The sequence below is a fragment of the Oncorhynchus keta genome, chromosome 10 (genome assembly GCF_023373465.1).
Source record: "Oncorhynchus keta strain PuntledgeMale-10-30-2019 chromosome 10, Oket_V2, whole genome shotgun sequence".
NCBI lineage: Eukaryota > Metazoa > Chordata > Actinopteri > Salmoniformes > Salmonidae > Oncorhynchus > Oncorhynchus keta.
Window position 1 is genome coordinate 60,507,979 of NC_068430.1, and position 25,089 is coordinate 60,533,067.

The 25,089-nt window shown below is 43.5% G+C and overlaps 1 protein-coding gene across 5 annotated transcripts in view; it reads left to right on the forward strand.

Moving 5' to 3' along the window:
- ttbk1a (tau tubulin kinase 1a) overlaps positions 1-25,089 on the forward strand; it is a 47,691-nt gene that overhangs the window by 11,879 nt on the left and 10,723 nt on the right. For 2 of the 5 annotated variants that reach the window (XM_035778872.2, XM_035778874.2), the window contains exons 5-14: positions 205-348; positions 916-1,020; positions 7,104-7,169; positions 7,834-7,926; positions 8,404-8,529; positions 8,951-9,105; positions 11,327-11,537; positions 12,015-12,196; positions 12,538-12,872; positions 13,243-13,406. In XM_035778872.2, the coding sequence (XP_035634765.1) occupies positions 205-348; positions 916-1,020; positions 7,104-7,169; positions 7,834-7,926; positions 8,404-8,529; positions 8,951-9,105; positions 11,327-11,537; positions 12,015-12,196; positions 12,538-12,872; positions 13,243-13,406 (1,581 nt within the window). Of the gene's footprint in view, positions 1-204; positions 349-915; positions 1,021-5,352; positions 5,452-5,712; positions 5,803-7,103; positions 7,170-7,833; positions 7,927-8,403; positions 8,530-8,950; positions 9,106-11,326; positions 11,538-12,014; positions 12,197-12,537; positions 12,873-13,242; positions 13,407-25,089 lie in introns of those variants that run through there. The other 3 variants (XM_035778876.1, XM_035778875.2, XM_035778877.1) reach the window with 3 other exon arrangements.

Here is a 25,089-nt window from a genome sequence, read left to right on the forward strand (position 1 = left end):
TGTTCTTTCGCACAAAACCTGTTTGTTTACATATGGTTGGTTTTCTGGAGTAGGGTGAAGTTGCCTCTAAATGCTGATTTTGGGTCAGATTTGTATTTTCCCCACCAAAGGTTAAGGTTAGGATTGGGGGGAGGGAAGCTGATCCTAGATCTGTACCTAGAGGTAACTTCACCCCAGAGCGTTGTTTTGTTTTGGGGGGTGGAGCAGGGACGCAATTTGGCGGACCTGAGGAGGAGCCAGCCTCGGGGGACTTTCACCATGAGTACCACGCTCCGCCTGGGGAAACAGATCCTGGAGTCTATAGAGGCCATCCACTCTGTTGGCTTCCTGCATCGAGATATCAAACCGGTACGTATCATACAGATGCAGACTTGTTTTTGTTGCACGTGTCAGGGCACAGCATGCCACAGCTTTATGAAGGGTTATCAGTGCTAATTCTAAAATACAATGCTTAAATGCAAATATGTGTCATTTTTGCATTCTAATTGGCCATTTAACCATTGTATTTTAGAGTTGGAATGCTGTGCTGTGACGCATGGAAAAAAGACTGCATCTGTATTGTCCATCAAAACGGAAATGTCTCTTTGCCATCGGTTCATTTCAATCGCAATCACAGACACCACATATACACACACACAGCATTGGGTGAGCAGCAGAACAGCACCCCTGGAGCAGGTTAGTGGTTAAGTGCTTTGCTCAAGGGCACAACGGCAATCTGTGGCTTCTTAGATGGTCCTATAGCCGATGTTTCATCAAACAATGCCCCCCCCCCCTTTAGAACAAGCACCCCTCCTGGCTAGCTCTAATGGCACAGTGATGGTTCCTTGGTGTTGCTACAGTAGCCCCACACTCTTACTGACTGAGCCACACGTCCATATCTGTAATACGCTGAATAATCATGTATTTTCTCTGCAGTCAAACTTCGCCATGGGAAGGCTGCCTTCGACCTTGAGGAAGTGTTACATGTTAGACTTCGGCCTCGCGCGGCAGTACACCAATACCACTGGAGAAGTCCGCCCTGTAAGTCTCTTCTTTTGTTCCTTTGCTTTGGTTTGTCCTACGAAAATGTTAGTTTTACATTTGAGTCATTTAGCAGACGCTCTTATCCATTAAGTGCCTTGCTCAAGGGCACATCGACAGAGCCTTGCCGGCTTGGGGATTCGAACCAGCAACCCTTACTGGCCCAACGCTCTAACCGCTAGGCTACCTGCCACCCAGTTCAAAGTTATTGTGATTGTTATTAGAATAATGTCCAGCTCGTGGGTAAGTTCCAGGTCATCTTTATTGCAATGGTGAGGCTGCACAGATTAGCAGGTCTGAGATTCCAACATCTGGGCCTATCATTTATAAACCATCTCAGAGTAGGAGTGCAGATCTAGGATCATGTCCCCCTGTCCATGTATTTAGATCTAAAAGGCAAATGTGATTCTAATTTAGCATCCTACTCTGAGACTCATTATGAAATGGTAATACGATATATCCATGTTCAGCACGACAGAAATGAGCAAGACCTGGAACACGCCCGGTGTTCCCTAAATGGTGGGTCCTGATCAATGACGTCACATGACCCACCCTAAAGCATGTAATACTGAGAATCTCACTGCCGATAGACTGCTGATAGGTACTTAACACAGTTGGAGGCCGTTCCTTCTCTTGCTAGAACAAAAGCGGTACCTGCTGCGTGCTGTCGAACCTACAAATCGCAACGCTCGTAAGTGGCCAACAACTTGACGTTGAGCCAATCCTAATTTTGGGGGGCATCTTCTTTGTACATCCACGGACGAGGCAGTCACACTTCATATGCAATGTAGGCTATGGGATTGTAGTTAGCTAAGTGCACAGATGCAATGCACGCAACACTAATTACTTCCTCCAAGCGAGGTAACCACTGTAGCTAGTGCTAACATTATAATTAAATCCCAATGGATTAGGTAGTGTCTGTAAAACAGCTGCCAGTGTTAGCTGATGAGTTAGTGCAGTGTCCTTAGCTATCTAGCTCAATTATGTGAACACAAAAGAGATTGACTGCCGATGCTGTCGGCAGGCAACAGTTTGACTATCCTTCCGGTGTGTCTGAACTTTAAGATCCTCTTAGCTCCTAGCTCTGGGTCGTACTCATCAGACAGCAAACAGAAGAAAACAGACTGAAACAGGGAAGGATTACCTGGATTTGTCCAATAACAAACACACATTTTCAGTTTGTGTTACAAAACATTTGAAAAGTTTTCCGTTGGGTCTGTGCCATAATGTGGGTCACAATGCAGAATTTTGAGGATCACTGGACTATATTATCATCGTTGGTACTGTTTTGTTTACGTTCAGACCCTGGGTTTGGTGCATTGCAGTACAATTCATGCACAAGTGAGCTCATTCATTGTACAATATCTGAATCCTTGTTTTACTGCTCCTTGTTTACATGGGTAGCTGTCCAATATGCCTGGCGGTATCGGCTTTTTTGTTAAACGCTTAGGGCCGGTTTGCCGGACCCAGATTAATGCTATTACCGGACTAAAATATATGCTCAATGGAGAATCGCCATTGAAAGTTCTTTGATATCCAGGAATAGGTTTAATCTGGGTTTGGGAAACCTGTCGGTAATGGTCCTTCTGTAGCTCAGTTGGTAGAGCATGGCGCTTGTAACGCCAGAGTAGTGGGTTCGATCCCCGGGACCACCCATACGTAGAATGTATGCACACATGACTGTAAGTCGCTTTGGATAAAAGCGTCTGATAAATGGCATATATTATTAAAATGCATTAACCAGTGACTGCTTTCCTCCCCTTTCTCCGACCGACACACACACACACACACACACACACATTCTCATAAGCAAATGCACACACAAATACACCTTCATCCCAGAGAGAGGTATCCAAAGTGCTTTCTCTCAGTCTGTGGTGTCTTGTCTTATTTTAGCTCACTCCAAGTATAAGTCGTCCACTCTTACAGTAACTCTCCCCTCCTCCCCCTTTGCTCCTCCGTCCCATACATCCTCTCCCATCCCCTCTTATTGACGGCATTTTCAATCTCTCCTCTTCTTCCCTCCTTTGATCTTCCCTCTTCTTCTCTTCTTCTTCACTTCCATCCTGTAATTTCCTCCTCTCCCAACTTCTCCCTGTCTCCTTTTATCTCTCTTAATCTCTTCTAGCACTTTCACCTCCTCTCCTTTTTTCTCCCTCTAGTCAATTGCTTATGCATTCATCATCCTCTCCACTGGACTCTTCTTCCCCTTTATGTCTCTTCTTTTTCCTCCCCTCCCTTCTTTCCTCTTCTCCTCTCCCCTCCTTCCCACTCTTGCCCCTTCTACATTTCCTTCTACATTTCTACATTGATTTCCCACTCTCATCTCTTTGACTCAGTCACTATCTGCTCTCCTCTATTTCTCTCTGCCACTTCCCTCCCTCCCTCTCCTCTCCCCCTCCCTCATATCTCTGTCTCTACCACTCTGTGTCCTCATGCATCCCCCCCTCCCCTCTCTCTGTGTTTGGAGCTCTGTGAGTGCAGCAGCGTGAGATGAATATTTTATTTGCATGCATGCGTCAGTGGGCGATGCCCCGAGGCATCGCTCCCCCCTTTACCCCCATCCCCCGCTCCCCTTCTCCTTTTCCCCTTCTCTTGCTCTCTGATTTTTTCTTCTTCTAGCCAGTACAGCTGAGTCAGCTTCAGCTCATTGATTTGTGATGAATGCAAGTCTCTCTCTCTCCCTCTCTCTCTCTCCCGTTTGCCTCTCCCTCTTTCTGTCTACCTCTCACCGTCCCTGTTTGTCTCTCCATCTTGCTTTATTTAACACCCCCTGCTTCCATGTCTGTCTCTCGTTCTTTACCCCTGCTTCCCTCCCTCCTTCTCATTCCATCTCCCTTCTCTCTTCATCTGCCTCTTCCCCCAGTCTCTGACAAATAGCAGTGTATGCCTCTCTCCTACCCTGAGGCAGCCAGATCTCCAGGGAAGGAAGTGTCAGGGGCCTCTCTAGTCCAAATGACCTTCACCTTGCCACTATGTCAGCCCCTTACCCATAAAGCATATTTGTTAGCACATAGCCCTTAGCCCCCAGCCAGAAGTCACAAAGCATATTTGTTAGCACATAGCCGTCAGCCCCCAGCCATTTGCCACAAAGCATATTTGTTAGCATGTAGCCTTTAGCATCCAGTGCTTGTGCAGTGAATGACCTACCAGCTGCTACATACTGTAGTGTTCTCTCCTCAATGAAGAGGGATCTTCCCTCACTTTTCTTCCCTGATAACGGAATAAATCATTGTGGGTAATAAATAGCGGAGCTATTCTTCCTCTCGTGGCACGCGTCATGCGTTTCTAAGAAATCTTGTTTTCCATGACTGCTGCTGAGAAGTGGAAAATAATGATTTAATGTAGAGATTTTGTCATGCTAATTCATTTCCCATAACATGTCTCTGTCCTTTATGCAGTAACTGAGTAGCAGGTTTAGGGGCGTGTTAAATGTTGATGGGTTTGGAAACTCATGGGGCGTTTTCATATTCACACATTGACATATAAATATATCAGGTGCTGCTGGATAAAAATGCTTTCAGAGTTAGCTTTATCTTGAAGCATCCGTCAAACTACAAATACTCTACATATCAGCTGCCAAAATGTATTGTTTTAACACATTTTTATTCTATTGAAGCTGGTTTACTGTCTTGAGTATATAATGCGGCAGGATTTAGGTCCCTTTTCAGGGAGTTTTATGTGTAAACAGATGAAGTCTATTTCTAGACGAAAACACATTCACTATTAACAAGTCTAATCTGTGTCTGGGAAACCGGCCCTACATGTATTACGTCTATCATGTTTTGTGTGTTGTAACTTGTAATAATCTGTTATTACGGACTATATAACACCACTATATAGGTATAATTAAGGCTGTTTCATGCACGTTATTGCCTCTTGGACAGGATAACACTCAATCCACTTGCATACCTACAGTAGGTGATACAATGGGATGCAGTGTTTTGAAACTTGAAAAAAGTAAGGTCCCCACTCACCAGCAGTTCCCAAAAATCAAACTGAAACGCTTTCTGAATGTGCGATGTTGTAAGCCAGAATGTGTTTGTTACAGGAAGTTGATACACATGTACATAGATTTAAAAAATATATTTCAGCCAGAATTGTGGCCATTGGTGGTCAGCAAGGACATTACTTATAGTGTATATATAGTTCTGTCTCTATTACATAAAAGCCCATAGAAAATGTTTGACAAGTTACTGCCATTACCGTGTGTAATTTGGACCTCATGAATGTCTCTGTTGTCCTATGTGATGTGTGCCTATTTATTTGACATTTCCTTACATTTATTCATTCATTTTGTTTCAGTGCTTGCCTTTGTTTTGTGTTTTACAGTTCCTTTTGGACATTTGATTTTGAAGTGCATGCTCCAACCCGTTTCTCCATCAGATCCTTGCTCCGCCATGGCTGTCACGCGCATGGTGACAGAGTGACGTGAGTGTGGTCACCAAGCTTTCTGTTCTCCTCAGAGCAGAGGGGTCACACTAAGGACATCCACTTTCGACCTTTCTGTTACACTCATGTCAATGGTTACTGTTTCTATTGCTAGGACCCCGTTATTGCTGCTGGCAACTATTTTATATCGCAACAGCTATAAATGGATCTATCTACATAGCAATGATTTTCGGATGTAAGACATTTGTACATTATTACTCGCTCTCTCTAACTTACACTTAGATGTTCTGTTTCTTTTAGGTTTTAGCTATGTGTCAGAGTAGGGCCCTGGTTCTGATGCATACGCCGTCGACAAGGAATAGAAACTTGAAAGCAACAGAAGATCTAAGCGTAAGTTAGTGCAATGTGGAAGTTTCTCAAGGTCACAGGGTAGAGGCTCAGAATTCCCCTTAAGGTTCTTACACACAGCGAACTGCGCACTCTAATTCAGTCTGAAGCAGCTTCTCCTGGTCACTGAATAAGCATTTAGTTAATTGCTTGTTTAGGACAGAGTGAATCGGCAGACAGGCAGCCTTCTCTCTGTAATAACCAGCTGAGAGCACAGTTGGTGTCATTGTTGACAATAACGGGGCATCCCTCGCTGTCAAATCTAAACATAGGATGCGTCCCAAATAGTGCCATTCTGGATACAGCTCCACTGTCTACCTCCGAGGGCTCAGTACTCAGTGTTCGATAAATGACCGTGGGACTCGACCGTGAGCGTTCAGTCTGCTCCCCCCCCGGAGCGAAGGTCATGGCACCAGCAAACTACGAGGGTAATGGGAGAACGAACAGCATGTGCCGCACCACTGATACTGCCATCCCAAGCCAAACTCACAAGAGATTGAGTTACTAAAATAAGCTAGAGAGGCGCAATTCTATTTAGAAGTTTTCAGATTGTCAGTTCAGGAGATGAATCGACATTTAGGAAAACGTTTGAAAGAATAAAGGAGTTATTGAATTATTTAAATGCAAGTTAATTGAATATTGCTTATTGATATTGACTGGATTAAAATGAAATTTAGCTCCACTACAGTATAATACCATAATGGTTTAACACAAGTCGCTTACTGAGCCGAACACACGCAGACATGAATTCTTGAGCTTTTAGTAGGATTAGTGTACAGATGCCTGGTGTGACCCCTCACTTATGTTTCTGGCTACTTTATTATTTCGTTTTTATTTGATTTATATAATTTAGATTCACTGTGTTTACAGTAAGCATCCCTAGCTCCTCTACGACACTAAATGGCGGCAACAAAAGCATGGATATTACCTGTATGTCAGATCGAATTTGCAAGGTCAAATTTAGTATGTTCAATGACATGCTTTTGGCTCTTAAGATGACTTGTATTGCATGTATCCTCTATGTAGCTGTTGTGTCCTGGTTATTTGGCGCTAACAGAAGCGAGATGAATGCTAGTGTAAATGTTAATGGTTACTATTTACTTCCCATTTAAGTAAAAACAAAAAAATGTTTTAGTGTTTATTAGATCGGAATAGTTCGCTTTTAAAACCAATTTTGGAGAGTGAGCAGTAGGGAGAAACCTAGAAGGAGGATGTGTTAGAAATGTTATTTTTCCAAGACGTTGAAGTATGTGCATCTTGATATTGGTCCGTCACTAATACTGTTCCCTTTTGTTTCCTTTCAGCCGAGAACTGTCGCAGGTTTTCGAGGAACTGTTCGATATGCCTCAGTCAACGCACATAAAAACAAAGTAAACAACAATGTTTATGTTGTCGAAATGATATGCTGGAAAATGTATTCTGCCAAATTTTCTCTTTGAAATAAACGTGTTTATTGTGTTGTTGTACTATAAAAAGGTGTCAGGCAACCATAGAATAAGGAATTACAATACATACCCCCTCTAGTAATTTAATAGGATCTCTATGGGAGCAACTTTAGGTTTGGCACTATTAATGTAATGCCCGGGGTGTAGTGGAGGAAGAAGTCAGGCGCAGGAAACAGAGAGTTCAGGGTAGCGATACTTTTAATTCACCACACAGGTGAAAACGACGCCAACCCAAACAAATGCCCCAACACGGGGAACTAAAACAGTCCAAAAAATACACACATCCACAAACAATCGTGACCTACAGTCGTGTACAAAATGTACACAGAGAATAATCCCTCACACCCAGTAGGTGGGCCGGCTGGATAAAAAAAGCCCCACCAATAAACCTAATTAAACACAGGTGTAACTAATAAACAGACAAGGGGGGAAAAAAGGATCAGTGGCAGCTAGTAGGCCGGTGACGACGACCGCCGAGCGCCACCCTGTAGGAGTCGTGACAATTAAGGGTATACTGTACTAATTAAAACGATTTAGCGTGGAAGAAGATATCATTCGTAATCTCTACTTTCATTTTTTCTCTCCCCAGGAAATGGGACGCCATGATGACCTATGGTCTTTATTTTACATGTTGGTGGAATTTGCAGTTGGACAGCTACCATGGCGGAAAATCAAGGACAAGGTAGAGTCCCTTCACTCGTCCACGACAAACCCACTGTATTTCTAGCGAATCGTTAAAGTCAAATAATCAAATATGCAAGATGAACAAAACGCAAGCCTTTTTGGATCTTCTTTTTCTTTCAACACAGTGTTAGTAACAATGAAACATTTCATTTAGTCGGTATTTCTAGGTATTTCATTTGTAATATGAGTAGTGCCTCGAAATCAGATATATAATTTGGTACGCCTCTCGATTCATTGTATGAAATTGTGTAAACTCCAAATATCCCAGCGTGTGTTGGCTCTGTCGAAGTGGCATATAGGATGATCTAATTTGCCCCTACACCTGTGATCATTTTCATCCCATCAGCTTTCGGACACTTGTGCATATGGCACAATGGGCAAATGGAGGGGGACTGGTTTGGTTTCAGCCACTGAATGACAAGCAAATAAATAAAATAAAGTAAAACAAATCTGGGTTTTTTTCTGTTTTGCGCAGGAGCAAGTTGGGCAGATAAAAGAGCGATATGACCATAGGATGCTGCTGAAACACATGCCTTCAGAGTTTCATATCTTCCTCGACCATGTATTGGGCCTTGACTACTACACCAAGCCGGATTATCAGGTACCATCACAGTATAGAGAACAAGGAAAGTACTTTGAAAGTGTTTTGAAATACTCCCACAAACGTCTCTTTTTTTCTTTCTTTTTTTTTGACTGGCCACTAATTGCGGGGTCTTTTTTGTATGTTCACACAAACTGATATGTTGACTTCATCATTGCTTCCTAGTACTCCCTGTGCTATTTCCATTAACAAAATTGCATCTAAAATCACAACTTATTTCTTATTTATTACTGCACTACTTTGACCAGAGAGGTACACTACAGTGTAAAGGAAATAGGGTGCCATTTGGACACCACCAGAGTCTCATTTGGAGTTGTTTTCTATTGGCCGACTGCTGGTCTGGTCAAGGGAATAGGGTGTATTTTAAAGATTAGGGTGCCATTTGGGATGCAACCAAAGTCAAATTTATTTTATTTCCCAGCTGCTGATGTCCGTGTTTGAGAACAGCATGAAGGAGCGCATCATCTTGGAAAATGAGCCGTTTGATTGGGAGAAAGGAGGGACAGACTCCACACAGTCAACAACCGCCTCAACCCAACCACAACACAACACACGGCCCACCGTCGCCATTGTGGGGTAAGGACCCTGATATATTTACCATTAGGATTAAAAGGAGAGTCCACCATATTTACATGATCATACACTGCAGGGCGACTTTCTGCTTGCATTTTACTGAACACTAGGACCACTGGGCCTCAAGAGAACCCCCTTCAAGCTAATGAGCAGTGACTCTGACTGCAACACTCTGACAGTGTAATTAATCAATTTCATATATGATATCGCAAAAATGAATAAGGTAAAATTTGAATAATATTTATTTAATGGTGGCGTGGGCTCCTGCTGAGTGAGCATCCTTCTGGCTTTTTTTGCGCTTAGGCCTCGGAGGTGTAGGTTCATGCCGAGGCTCAGAATCTGAAGAATAATCCGAGATTTTTCCTCCCACTATCTGAGTCATTTTCATTCAGATCTAGTAGCTGTGCTATCGCAGCATGTGCATCCATTCGTCTTTATCTTCTTGCCATTGTATATTACGCACACTCTCACAGTGTACTCCAAGTAGGTCAGAGTGGACTGATAAAACTGCTTGGAACTGATATAGAGCATATACTTTACCATTTTCAGATTATAATTAGAATATACCATTACAATAGAATTTCCCGCCCAGTTCTTCATTCACAATTGGTAATTACATAATTATGCACCGTTCACTTCCCTTCGCTCATCAACTCACTCATTCTCCCCCTTTCTCCCGCAGCAAACTTTACTTCATATATTTAATCTGCTGGTATAAGTGTGAAATTAGTTTCGGTATTGTTTCGGTTCAATTTTGAGACAATTATCTGGGTGATTATCAACTGGGCACGGCACCTTCCACTGTCGGGAGAAGAGGGGGTAACAGTGGAAAACCATTCAAAAAATGAGATGCCTTCCTAAACCTGGTTATAACTCCAGTTCTGTTTGTGATGATATGAATGAGCAGTCAAAATTACTGCTTTAGTGATTCTAGTGTTAACAGGGACAGTGTCCGTTCATCAACATTTCAGTGTTCACATCAATGTAAATGTGCCAGCTGAAATGCCCTACCTTGAGGCGTGCCCATGTGGGAAGAGCCAATAGAGGCCATCTTGGCAGATTCACATTTTGTAGCTGTGGTATTTTGTAAGCAGAAAGTTTCCCCATTGTGTACGATGATGTCATATTTCTGCGTCTTCCTTTAATCCTAGAGTATTTTTCACGAGTCTGTATTTGACACTTGACATTTACAGGATCAATACACAAGGCAATGGTACAAAATATTAGATCCTGAATGTTCCACAACGTGATACAGTCACAGTGCTCTATTTTTAATCTGTCTTTTATACATCTTTCATGGGAGCTATTGTTTGACTCACTCACCCAAATATATCCTTTTGATGTTCTCTCTCTCTCTCTCTCTGATGACTGTTTTGTTTGAAGCTCTTTACTGTTCAGCTCGCCTAGATACACACACACGCACACACATTCAGACACACACACACACTACACACATTCAGACACACACACACACACACACACACACACACACACACACACACACACACACACACACACACACACACACACACACACACACACACACACACGCACACGCACACACACACTACACACAGCTGCATGACTTCCCTGCGAACACGACATCCTTATCTCTGGAGACATCATTTGTCTTTTGGTCGTCATCACACACTGAGACACTATCCTAAATGGCACCCTATTCCCTATGTAGTGCCCTTTGACCAGGGCCGATAGGCCTCTGGTCAAAAGTAGTGCACAAAGTAGGGAATAGGGTGCCATTTGGCATAGAGTCTCAATGTGAACAGAGAGAGATGACAGGTTGTGTCCATCAGTATTGCTGTCACACCTCGAGGCTACTGCCACACTGCTCATCCAAACCCTTTGAAATGCATGATATTGAATTCTAAACTAGGCTGTAAGGCATTTGATATACCAGTTTACAATTAATGTTTCACTGAATAAATAGATATGTAAATAGATGTTTACTGAACTTTGAGGGTTGCCTGTACAAAGTGCATTAATTAAGTGCATGCTTAATTCAGGAAATAAAAAAACATTTTGGAATAGAGTAGGGCAGGAACAAAAACCTGTACAACCAGTGGACATATTCACATATAGGTGTTATATACATGTGTTTATTATATACATTCATATACATTATATACATCATTGGGCCACCACTGCTCTTAATCAGCTGATTAAACCTGAACCCATCCCCCCCACTCCCACCCATCTTCTCCTCCAGAGCCCTCAACACCCCGGTGCCCGTAGACCTCCAGAGGGAGAACACGGAGAACGTGCTCCAGGACGAACACCTCAGCGACCAAGAGAACGCCCCTCCGGCCCTGCCCACCGGTGGGAGCCGCCAGGGGGGCGGTGGCCAGACAACCGCTAAGGGCGAGGGATGGGAGGACACCGACTTCAACCGCAACAAACTCAGGATCAGCCTGGGCAAGGTGAGTAAGGGGGAGGGATGGGAGGACACCGACTTCAACCGCAACAAACTCAGGATCAGCCTGGGCAAGGTGAGTAAGGGGGAGGGATGAGGGGAAGGAGACCACAACATTTTACTGTATGGCCTGGTCTCACCACAATGGCCCGTAGATGGTAGGATGGCATTCATGTAGATGTTTTAGCATGGCTTATACTGTTTGTTGATAGTATTTTTAGCATTTTTGATTCATGAAAAATATGGGATGGATTGATGGTTGGCTGGGTAGAGGATGATAGACGGACAGAGAGATGCACGGTCAGAGATGGACATCCAGACAGAAAATGTGTACACCAGACAGACGAAGGACTACCCTTTAAACTCCTAGCAGTGGTAATAGACACATTTTAGAATGAATTACTGTTTAGCATACATCATCGTGGCCTCCTGTCTCTCCTTTCCCCTCCCGTCTCTTCCTCTCCTCTCCCCTCTGTGTCTGCAGGGGGCACAGGAGGGGGATGAACCCAGCAGAGGGGCCTGTCCCATGTCTCCGTGCCGGGCAGGAGGGGCCCCCGAGTCCCCCAGTGGCCAGGTGCGCTCGCTCCGGTACCGCCGCATCAACAGCCCCGAGTCAGACCGCATGTCGGCCGCTGATGGGAGGGGCGTTGACGGATACGGCCAAAGGTGACCACAACAAACCAGCTCTAGTATTAGTTCCAAACCTGTACTAGCTTTTAGTATAGTAGTATTTAAGTAATGTACTTAACCAGGAAGTACATTGTACTAAAATACATTTAATATTGTACCTAGCTACATTAAGTCTCTTAGGTGTTCCAGGAAAGTCCTTTGGGTTGGGGTCTGTGAAACTGCTATAAGCCTATCTACTATAGTCCTCCACTTTAATACTTAATTCAATACTTAATGTGTGGGTTTTGTGTGTGTGCATGCTTGTGTGTCTATGTGCCCTTGTACGTCCTCGTGCTTGTACCTGTGTGAATGTATTTGTACACATCTGTGTGCCACAGTATCAGGTCCCGCATGGATATCCTGGGATCGCCCTCGCGCCACGTGTACTCGTCCCAGCCGGCCATGATGCTGTCTGTGGACTGCGGCCTGCAGCGCGGGAGGCACGGCGAGGGCTCAGTGGCGTCCGTGGACCAGGAAGCCCACAGTAATGCCTTTATCAGATCGGTGCCGCTGGCAGAGGAAGAAGACTTTGATAGCAAGGAGTGGGTGATCATCGACAAGGAGACAGAGCTGAGGGACTTCCAGCCCACCACGTCGGGCACCACCGATGAGGAGCCTGAGGAGCTGAGGCCCCTGGAGGAGGGAGAGGAGAGGAGGAGGCTGCGGGGAGGAGGTGGGCCTGGAGGTTTTATGTACATTCAATGATGTGCAATTTCAGTCAGTTCAATTCTGTTCCATTCTATTCTGTTCTGTTTTATTCAGTTCTATTCTGTACAAGTTGTGCTGTGTTGACAATGATGCTCATCTCTCCTCTCATGTTCAAATATTGTTTGACGTTTGACTTAATCCGGAAAACGCTTTTCCCACTACTGAGCCGAACCAAACCATTTGTACTGAGCTGACCTGGTTATGCATCTTCCACAAGCAGAACCATGCTGAAAAGGACAATGTCAAAATTAAATATTCAACCCATCACAGTTTGGTTCGGGTTGGCATGATAGTGTGAAAAGGGTAGTATATTCCTAACCAATCCTTTGTTTTAGGGGCGGAGATGGTGGTGCGACCCAAGACCACCCTCACGACCAACAGCAGCCGGGGCATGCTCACGCTCACTGAGGAGGAAGCCTCCAGACGAAGTGGGGGAAGCCCCGCCATGTCGCCCTGTCATTCACTCCCGTCAGGCCGTCCTATTGGACCGCAAAGACCGGTAAGAGACCGGGCTGACCTATCGGTGGAGGGAGGCTTCTCTCCTTGCATGTTCATGGGAGTCGGCTCAGAGGTGGGTCGCCTGCTGTACAATGCGATTGATCTTCAGATGATATGGATGAGACCCACAATAGCGGTGGGTGTTGTTGATCTATCCAGATTATGTAAAGATGAGCTCTTCGGTGCCCCCTCTGGTCGGGATGTCAATTAACATGCAGTGCTAAGCCTTGGGTTGCAAAATTCCAATAACTTTGCCAAAATGACCTGTTTTTCCAGAAATCTCAGTTGGAAGATTCCTTCTAATTTCAGTGATCATTCTAGAAAAACAGGGAATTTTGCAACCCTAGAATTTTGCAAGCCAGTGGGAACTGAATACCTTGGCGGGGGGTTGACCATTATTCCCACAGCCATTTCAGTGTCATTCACACTGTCATTGGTGTGACATATTCTGCCAGTGTAAAGAGAGAAAAAGTGCATTTTTCAGTGTCAGTAGGCACAAATTGTTCCTTTCCATGAGTTTGGTTTTAACCATTGTTTTTGTAATGCTAAGGAATGAATGGGAGACGTGGCTTTGCTAACTGCATATTCCAGCATCAGATCAGATGTATGTAGCCTTACATATTAGAATTATTGAACAGTTTATGCTTTTTGGGTGAGATGGTGGCATGAGTAGGGTTATTTTGACAGTAACCCCCCCCCAATGTATTTCTACAATATTTTCTCAATAGTTTTCTCAATGAGTCCACAAGAGCATTTTCTCATAGTGCAGTTCCGGCAAATGCCAGATAGGCTGGTCCATACCACGGGCAGATTCCTGTTCCCAGTACGTCCCTGTATTCGGGATGACATTTGTCAGGGTTGCACTGCACTTGATGCCCTCGTTATGACACACTGACTGGTGAAACAAGATATACGCATACATGATGACACTTTGTCATTATGATGAGAATAATGTAGCAAACATCCAGATAGCTGGGTCATATTCAGTATGGCACAACCAAGCAAAATTTTTTGTAACAGAAAAAAAATATTTGGACATGTTCAGGTGGTGCAACCTAGTTTCAAAACGTTTTCTTCACACTGAACATGTTATTGACGTCAGTGTTAGAAAGTTAGATGCACACTGTCCTGACATGAAAACCTTTTGGTTGAAAATGTTAAAAGGTTTAAACCGTGGGTCTTCCCATCGCTGCCACCAAATGTGTTTAAGCTGACTGTTACCTCATACATAAAAAGATGCACAAAAGAAAATATGGGGAATGTTCCAGTCTTTTAGCTGAATGAATTATAGAGGGAATTCAGCAGATTCTTGGAGAACAGTTGAAGTTGACTAAATGTTTCCTCATTGTTAAAACAATGTGTCTCAGCCTGTAGGTTACATTAGTGTTTCAGTTCTTTATGGGTCTTTTAGGTGAGAATGTCATTCTCCATTTAAAAACATGCAATCATACTATTTTGCCCAACAGTGATGTATGTACACTACCGTTCAAAAGTTTGGGGTCACTTAGAAACGTCCTTGTCTTTGAAAGAAAAGCTGACACATCGCTAAAACCTAACAGAAACAGAACATCTAAGTGTAAGTTAGAGAGAGCGAGCAATAATTTACAAATGTCTCACATCCGAATGTGGCTCTAATATTATTGCTATGTACACTACCATTCAAAAGTTTGGGGTGACTTAGAAATGAGAAAAAAAATTGTCCATTAAAATAACATCAAATTGTTCAGAAATACAGTGTAGACATGGCTGATGTTGTAAATGACTATTGTAGCTCGAAACGGCAGATTTTTTTAAATGGAATATCTAAATAGGCATACAGAGGCCAATTATCAGCAACCATCACTCCTGTGTTCCAATGGCACGTTGTGTTAGCTAATCCAAGTTTATCGTTTTAAAAGGCAAATTAATGATTAGAAAACCCTTTTGCAATTATGTTAGCACAGCTGAAAACTGTTGTGGAAAATACTGTGGTAAATATTTTCTTCTTCTTGAACTGCGCTGTTGGTTAAGGGCTTGTAAATAAGCATTTCACGGTAAAGTCTACACTTGTTGTATTCGGCGCATGTGACAAATAAATACATTTGTTCTGGTTAAAGAAGCAATAAAACTGGCCTTCTTTAGACTAGTTGAGTATCTGGAGCAACAGCATTTGTGGGTTCGATTACAGGCTCAAAATGGCCAGAAATAAATAACTTTCTTCTGAAACTCGTCAGTCTATTCTTGTTCTGAGAAATGAATGGCTATTCCATGCAAGAAATTGCCCAGAAACTGAAGATCTCATACAACGCTGTGTACTACTCCCTTCACAGAATAGCTCAAACTGGCTCTAACCAGAATAGAACGAGGAGTGGGAGGCTCCGGTGCACAACTGAGCAATAGGACAAGTGCATTAGAGTGTCTAGTTTGAGAAACAGACGCCTCACAAGTCCTCAACTGGCAGCTTCATTAAATAGTACCCACAAAACACCAGTCTCAACGTCAACATTGAAGAGGCGACTCTAGGATGCTGGACTTCTAGGTAGAGTTGCAAAGAAAAAGCCATATCTCAGACTGGCCAATAAAAAGAAAAGATGGGCAAAGTAACACAATACACTGGAAAGAGGAAGATTGGAAAAAAAGTGTTTTGGACAGACGAAGTTTGAGGTGTTTGGATTACAAAGAAGAACATTCTTGAGACGCAGACAAAGTGAAAAGATGCTGGAGGTGTGTTTGACGCCATCTGTGAAGCATGGTGGAGGCAATGTGATGGTCTGGGGGTGCTTTGATGGTGGTAAAGTGGGAACTTTGTACAGGGTAAAAGGGATCTTGAAGAAGGAAGGCTGTCACTTAATTTTGCAACGCAATGCCATATCCTGTGGACTGCGTTTAATTGGAGCTAATTTCCTCCTACAACAGGACAATGACCTGAAGCACAGCTCCAAACTATGCAATAACTATTTATAGAAGAAGCAGTCAGCTGGTATTCTGTCTATAATGGAGTGGCCAGCACAGTCACCAGATCTCAACCCTATTGAGCTGTTGTGGGAGCAGCTTGACCATATGGTACGTAGGAAGTGCCCATCAAGCCAATCCAACTTGTTGGAGGTGCTTCAGGAAGCATGGGGTGGAATATCTTCAGATTATCTCAACAAATTGACAACTAAAATGCCAAAGGTCTGCAAGGCAGTCATTTCCTGAAATGGAGGATTCTTTGACGAAAGCAAAGTTTGAAGGACACCATTATTTCAAATAAATGTCATTATTTATAACCTTGTCAACATCTTGACTATATTTCCTATTGATTTTGCAACTCATTTCATGTATGTTTTCATGGAAAACAAGGAAATGTTAGTTACACTTTCAACTCTGAAAAACAGTTTTCTACACAAATATGGGTCATGAAACAGGCATTTAATGTATGTATGAACCAAATACACATCCATGAGCATTTCAAAGAGATTCATAAATGCTTTAAGCGTTTGAAAAAAAATCACTGGTTGGCATATGGCACATGTGTCAAACGTCCGGCCCAGAGCCCAGATCCGGCCTGCGAGAAGGTCCAATCCAGCCCGCGGGTGGTTTGAGTTTTTAAAAAACAATATAAATATATATTTTTTTTGGGGGGGGGGGGGGCACAAACTCAATATACTTGAAAATTACTAAAACAAAATGTAAAATTGTGTAGAAATGAAAATGGACCTACATACATAAGTGTTCTTGACTGTGTCCGGCTCGCTAATAATCATCGAATTGAAAGCTAGACAATCAGGGAGCATCAAAAAGTCACAAAATGACGGATAGAGAACTGTTTTGAGTTTGACATCCCTGGTTGAATGAAGATCATGATGAGTTGATTATTGGAAACAGGTGTGTTAGTGTTGGGTTGGGGTAAAAGCCTGAACATCCAGTAGCTCCCTAGAGTTGGAGAACTCTGATTTACATAAACTGTGCATGCTGATAAGAAAACATTACGTGTGAATGTATATTCAATCATTATGAACGTGTCATACATTGCTTACTATGTGCTACAGTGTATGTCTAATGGGAGGCCCATACACATAGTGTAAGTACAGTAACACTGTTTTATTTATTTATTATTCCCCTGCGCCAAACACTAGAGGGTGCCACAACACATCCCTGTGCTCAAAACACTCTATATAGAAAAGTATGTGGACACCCCTTCAAATGAGTGGATTCAGCTATATCAGCCACATCCGTTGCTGACAGGTGTATAACATCGAACACACAGCCATGCAATCTCCATAGACTAACATTGGTAGTAGAACGGCCTTACTGAAGAGCTCAGTGGCTTTCAACGTGGCACCGTCATAGGATGCCACCTTTCCAGCAAGTCAGTTCGTCAAATTTCTGCCCTGCTAGAGCTGCCCCGGTCAACTAAGTGTTGTTATTGTGAAGAGGAAACGTCTAGGATCAACAACAGCTCAGCTGTGCAATGGTAGGCCACACAAGCTCACAGAATGGGACCAGCGATTGCTGAAGTGTGTAAAAATGATCTGTCCTCGGTTGCATCACTCACTACCGAGATCCAAACTGCCTCTGGAAGCAACATCAGCACAAGAACTGTTCATCAGGAGCTTCATGAAATGGGTTGCCATGGCTAAGCAGCCACACACACCCATGTGCAATGCTAAGTGACGGCTGGAGTGGTGGGAAGCTCGCCGCCATTGGACTCTGGAGCAGTGGAAACGCGTTCTCTGGAGTGACAAATCACGCTTCACCATCTGGCAGTCCGACGGCTGAATCTGGGTTTGCTGGATGCCAGGAGCATGCTACCTGCCATAATGCATAGTGCCAAATGTAAAGGTTGGTGGAGGAGGAATAATGGCCTGGGGCTGTTTTTCATGGTTCGGGTTAGGCCCCTTTGTTCCAGTGAAGGGACATCTTAACGCTAAAGCATACAATGACTTTCTAGACGATTCTGTGCTTCCAACTTTGTGGCAACAGTTGGGGGAAGGCCCTTTCCTGTTTCAGAAGGACAATGCCCCCATGCACAAAGCAATGTCCATGCAGAAATGGTTTGTTGAGATTGGTGTGGAAGAACTTGACTGGCCTGCACAGAGCCCTGACCTCAACCCCATCGAACACCTTTGGGATGAATTGGAACGAGCCAGGCCTAATCGCCCAACATCAGTGCCCGACATCACTAATGATCTTGTGGCTGAATGGAAGCAAGTCACTGCAGCAATATTCCAGCATCTAGTGGAATGCCTTCCCAGAAGAGTGGAGGCTGTTACAGTAGCAAAGGGGGGACCAAATCCATATTAATGCCCATGATTTTGGAATGAGATGTTCGACGAACAGGTGTCCACATACATTTGGTCATGTAGTGTATTTATCTACGAGGTTTGGGGTGAGAAATAACCCCCAGATCATTTGAAAGGTTTGAACGGAAAATGTGATACAGCTCCATATGAATGAAACAACGGCGCTCACTGTTAAAGGACAACAGTCAAAAAAAGGACATGGCTAACAAGAATGTCAGTCAGTAGTCACTGTGGTTTTAAATCCAGTTAGTTCAGATTGATTCATTAAAACAATAGTGTAATTGGGTCGTTCCACAAAATGAGTCCCTTTTGTGTTCCTTTGATATTTCAAGTAGATATTGTGCACCAATCTTGAATTTTAATAACCTATTATATTAAAAAGTACCCATCCCCTAGGGCCGTTTGACCCACCCAAGTGTCAATCTAATTAACATAATACAAATATTCACATCAAAATCCGTCTGTTTAACCCCCCCCCCACAAAAAAAAATCCTTGTTCTTTGAAATCCGAAATCAAAGTTATTATTATTATTATTTTTATTGAACAAAATACACACTCAAAACTATTTTGTGTTCAAATCCAAAACGTCACACAACAGCCTTCATTAAAGTCACCTTTTGTAAGGTTTCCTTTAGTTGAAATCTGGTTTTCTGGTTGAAGCGAAGTCAGATAGTCAGATTACAACCAGATTAAGGCATCTTTATCATGACGTCATCAACAACCCTGGGAAAAATGTTGAAAATGTTGTTGAACCAACATCAGATTACAATCTCTCTTCAATTTGAATACAAATACATAAACTAGCTAAGATAAACCTGATTTCATAGCTTTCCTGCAATTCTACACATTTTGCCATGGGGCAGACAAACATTTGCAGTTTTATAACACATTTCATGCAATTCTGTACATTTTGCCATGAGACAGAGAGGGGGGCTGGAGGTCGGGGGTCCCAGGCCCTGCATGCCTGTTCAGTAATCTGGCCCTGGGAAAGGCACCATAATTTGGTTGTTATCTGGTCAGATGATTTCAAATGTCTGAAAACATTTATAATCAGAACACAACCTGACATCGACCAGTTTTTACCACTGTCTTAGATTACAATTTAATATTGTTGACCTTGTTGCTGTGCCTAAAAACCTTTTGAACAAGAAATCTTACAGATGGTTTTATTAATACACATTACCCAGCATCCATGTACCACTCGGGTCCGTTAGCACTGCATCAATTAGAAACCAGTCCTGGATGACTCTTGTGTTATGCAGGTCTGCGTACCATTTTATCAACTTGACACTTTAAGTCTATTTAACCTTTTGTAAGTTTGTGTGTGTTTTTCTGACTGTTACGGAATGTCCATGAAATATGTTAAAGAACATGTTTTGCTCAGGAGTTTGGTACGAATAAATACCTGCATACACAAGGGGCCTTCGAAACCACAAGGCCAGTTCACCCATTCCCTGTGTCAGTTGTATTTCCTTGTCATGGTTTACTGTAAAAGAAAACCACCAGGCCAGTTCACCCATTCCCTGTGTCAGTTGTATTTCCTTGTCATGGTTTACTGTAAAAGAAACCACCAGGCCAGTTCACCCATTCCCTGTGTCAGTTGTATTTCCTTGTCATGGTTTACTGTAAAAGAAAACACAAGGCCAGTTCACCCATTCCCTGTGTCAGTTGTATTTCCTTGTCATGGTTTACTGTAAAAGAAAACACAAGGCCAGTTCACCCATTCCCTGTGTCAGTTGTATTTCCTTGTCATGGTTTACTGTAAAATAAACCACCAGGCCAGTTCACCCATTCCCTGTGTCAGTTGTATTTCCTTGTCATGGTTTACTGTAAAAGAAAACACAAGGCCAGTTCACCCATTCCCTGTGTCAGTTGTATTTCCTTGTCATGGTTTACTGTAAAAGAAACCACCAGGCCAGTTCACCCATTCCCTGTGTCAGTTGTATTTCCTTTTCATGGTTTACTGTAAAAGAAACCACCAGGCCAGTTCACCCATTCCCTGTGTCAGTTGTATTTCCTTGTCATGGTTTACTGTAAAAGAAAACACAAATGTTGATTTACTTACTAATAACGTTTTGCCAGCCTTATTTGTGATTTCACCGCAAGTGCCTAGTACGGCAGGCCTCGCTATCGCAAACATGATCAAGGACCCTCGTTTTATTTGCCCTGTGACCTCTTCCTTGACATAACTGATGTATTTGCGCCACCTATCAATTAAAAGTACAGTATGTCAAGTTGCACTCACCCAAGGAGAAAAGGCGAGGGTGCCATGGGAACAACAAGCGAAGAAATAAAGTGGTGTTTTGGGGTAAGCACAGTTTAGGATAGTCCTTACTTCTGTTGTTTTTTTCTTCGTTCGTTTCTGTTCCGAACTCCCTTTTTTTGTTGAGCCATATTTATCCCCCTTTTCTTCGTCCTGTGTTTGTGTTTCGTGTGCTTGATGAGACCATCTATATTTTGTGTTATTCATTTAGCATTTTCCAATGGTGATTTTTCGAGTAACGTCTTTTAGCAAAATTGAGTGTAAATTTGATGGTGTCCAGGCATTTTCCCAGGTTCAATGTGTTGACATACTAGAGGAACGTGCAGTACTTGTGTGTTTTTAACGGCATTGTTGGGGAATGTGTCCACTGTGCCTTGATTTTGAGAGAGACGGAAACCTACTCTCATTTGCTTCCAATCTGGCAACCCACTTAAGAGTTTTGTAGAATACTGTCTTCTATCCTTTTAACATACTGTAATGCCTCTGCTGTAATGGCAACCCTAGCCACAACCATAGTCTTCCTCTCCTTGTTTCTCTCTGGACTACATCAGAGAACCCTTACAGCATGCACACAGGGAAGGAGAGATGTATGACAAGCTATATTTCAATACTCTATGGATCCCTTTCCTTGTCTCCTTCTTTTATCAGCTGACCTGAAAGGTACTGGATAGTTGAGAGTCCAAGCCTATAACTCTAAACTATCTATTCTTTTTAGATCGCTGGTGAGGAAGGGTATGAAGACAAGGAAATGAAGCTGTTTCAGGAGTGTTGGGACGTGGCCTGATACTAGTCTATAGTCTGTTAACATGACCTGGTTGTTCCTCCCCGCCTTCCATCCTAATGCCCCTCCTTCTGTTTTCTGATTGGTCTCTTCTGCAGCTGGAGGATGACAGGCACCACCCGAGGCCCAATCAGCTGCGGAGGCTGGCCTCCTACGTCTTCTCATCCTCCACACTGGAGACGGAGCAGTACCCGCACCCCGGAGGGTCCTTCATCCAGCGGAGCCGCTCGGCCGAGAGCAGCCCCGCCCACATGAACGCTTCCACCCACCGGCGCCATGCTCCCCTGCAGAGCCCTGGCAGCCCGCGGAGCAGGCACTCCGTCCTGAACGTGTCGCGCACGCAAATCCAGCAATTGCTTGCCAAGCTCATGAACAAGAACGCGAGCTGAGGGAAGGGCACTCTGCATGCCAAAATGCATTAATATATACTCGTACACACCCATTGTGTACATACAGAGGGACATACTCATGTACACACACGCAGTTTGTAACCCAAAGAGCCATATTTTGGCGGGTTGGTTAGAACACAAACACATGCACGCTTGCACACACGTACACACATTGTCTTTCAGACACACGCAAACATGCTGAACTAAAACACAAACAACTCACTTTAATGTAACTAACTTTAAAAAGGTGAATATGAAGAGAAGAAAAGTGCTGACTGCAAAATATTTTTCACGCAATAAACTCTTAAAAGTCTGCTCCTTGCAAAGTCAGTTGCACATGCCACAAAAATGTACACCATTTCTGTAAAAAGTGGTGGAAGTGTAAACTTGAGGTTGCTTCATCCTTTAATGGTGCTGTGAGGAGGAGGAGTCACAAAACTGGGACTGTTAACAGGCTGTTCAACTTCATTGCATTCTTATTTTTCCATTCATGCTGAAGGCTTGCGGGATTGTCGTCGAATGCAGGTCATGTCGGCGATGCGTACCTAAAGGAATACAGTAACGCTTTCGGTAACACTTTACTTAAAGGGGAAATCTGTAGTTTAATCAATAACAAGACGGCCACCCCACCACTGTTTTGGTAAACAGCCGAGGGATGGGGATGAAGAACTATTCTCAAAATCATAGACAGAGCTATAGATGTAAGGAATGAAGATCCATGATATCAAACGTACAGTTTTAGCCATGTTTTGATGCTGTTTAACAATTACATTGTTTACAATCAATGGAGTAAACCAAGCATATATTTTGGCTTCTGATGGGGTACGACAGTTGAACCAAGCTCATGAGGCATTTCTAAGTTATATTCTTTAAGAATCATTAGGTATGTATTAAAATGGATGTACCAATCGCAGATTGTCCGTGCAGGTATAATGCATTATGATGACGTTATAATGCAATGTAAGTCATTATAAAGGCTCATACATGCTTATAACAAGTAATAAAGCTTTACACCTGCAAGCTACAAGTTGTGTTACCACACTTTCCTTTAATAATATTTCCTCATAAGACCTATGTGCACTGTCATGATAATGACATATAGATGTCATAAGCAGTTACGGCCTCTCGTGATAGCTGACTTTAAGCAGTCGTAACCAACTGACTTAGGTACATGCTAGGCCAGCTACTTTATCAACGGTGTCGTAACAATATAGAGTCATAAGTTATCCTTGTTTATCCCAAGGCGCCAGTTATGTCACGCTCCTGACACTTATGAGAGTCTTGTGACAAAGCATTCAAGTTCAATTATTCCCCAGAGACGGCATGAGATGCTAGGGTGCTACTATCCAATGATCTGCAGTCGTCACACTGATCTTGTGTAGCTTGGTCCCAGATCTGTTTGTGCCGTCTTGCAAACACTTATGGTCATTGTCAAATCAAACTTTATTTGTCACATGCGCCAAGTGTAGACCTTACCGTGAAATGCTTACTTACCAGCCCAAAACCAACAGTGCAGCTCAAGAGGAGTTAAGAAAATATTTACCAAATCAACTAAAGTAAAAATATTATAAAAAGTAACACAATAACATAACAATAATGAGGCTATTACAGGGGATACCGGTACTGAGTCAGTGTGCGGGGCTACAGGTTAGAGGTCATTTGGGGGTGAAGTGTAGACATAGCGTAGCATAGACAACAAACAGCGAGGGGGGCAATGTAACAGTCCGGAAGCCATTTGATTAATTGTTCAGCAGTCTTAAAGCTTGGGGGTAGAAGCTGTTAAGGATCCTTTTGCTCCAAGACTTGGCGGTCCGGTATCGTTTTCTGTGCGTTAGCAGAGAAAACAGTCTATGACTTGGGTGACTGGAGTGTCTTGTCAATTTTATGGGCTTTCCTCTCACACCGCCTATTATATAAGTCCTGGATTGCAGGAAGCTTGGCCCCAGTGCTGTACAGAGCTGTACGCACCACCCTCTGCAGCGCCTTACGGTTAGATGCTGAGCAGCTGCCACACCAAGCAGTGATGCAACTGGTCAGGATGCTCTCGATGGTGCATCTGAAGAACTTTTTGAGGATATGGGGACCCATGCCAAATCTTTTCAGTCTCCTGAGGGGGAAAAGGTTTTGTCATGCCCTCTTCACGACTGTCTTGGTGTGTTTGGACCATGATAGTTTGTTGGTGATGTGGACACCAAGGAACTTGGAACTCTCGACCCGCTCCACTACAGCCCCATTGATGTTAATGGGGGCCTGTTCGGCCCGGCCCGCCTTTTCCTGTAGTCCACGACCAGCTCCTTTGTCTTGCTCACATTGTTGTCCTGGCACCACACTGACAGTTCTCTGACCTCCTCCCTATAGCCTGTCTCATCATTGTCGATGATCAGGCCTACCACTGTTGTGTTGTCAGCAAACTTAATGATGGTGTTGGAGTCGTGTTTGGCCGCAAGGTCGTGGGTGAGCAGGGAGTACAGGAGGGGACTAAGTACACACCACTGAGGGGCCCCAGTGTTGAGGATCAGCGTAGCAGACGTGTTGTTTCCTACCCTCACCACCTGGGGGCGGCCCGTCAAAGTCCAAGACCCAGTTGCAGAGGGAGGTGTTTAGTCCCAGGGTCCTTAGCTTAGTGATGAGCTTCGTAGGCACTATGGTGTTGAACGCTGAACTGTAGTCAATGAACAGCATTCTCACCTAGGTGTTCCTTTTGTCCAGGTGGGAAAGGGCAGTGGGAAGTGCGATTGAGATTGTGTCATCTGTGGATCTGTTGGGCTCAAGATGGAAGTGGTCAGATGATTTGGATGCTACCCTAGAGGACTGTTTTGCTAGCACAGACTGGAATATGATCCGGATTGAGGAGTATACCACCTCAGTCATCGGTTTCATCAATAAGTGCATCAAAGAAAATGCTTGAGCAATGGATTAGGCAGGCCTCTGAAGGGTGAGGATATGAAGTGTGGGGTTTTGCAATGGGAAAACTCCTGTTCTCTAA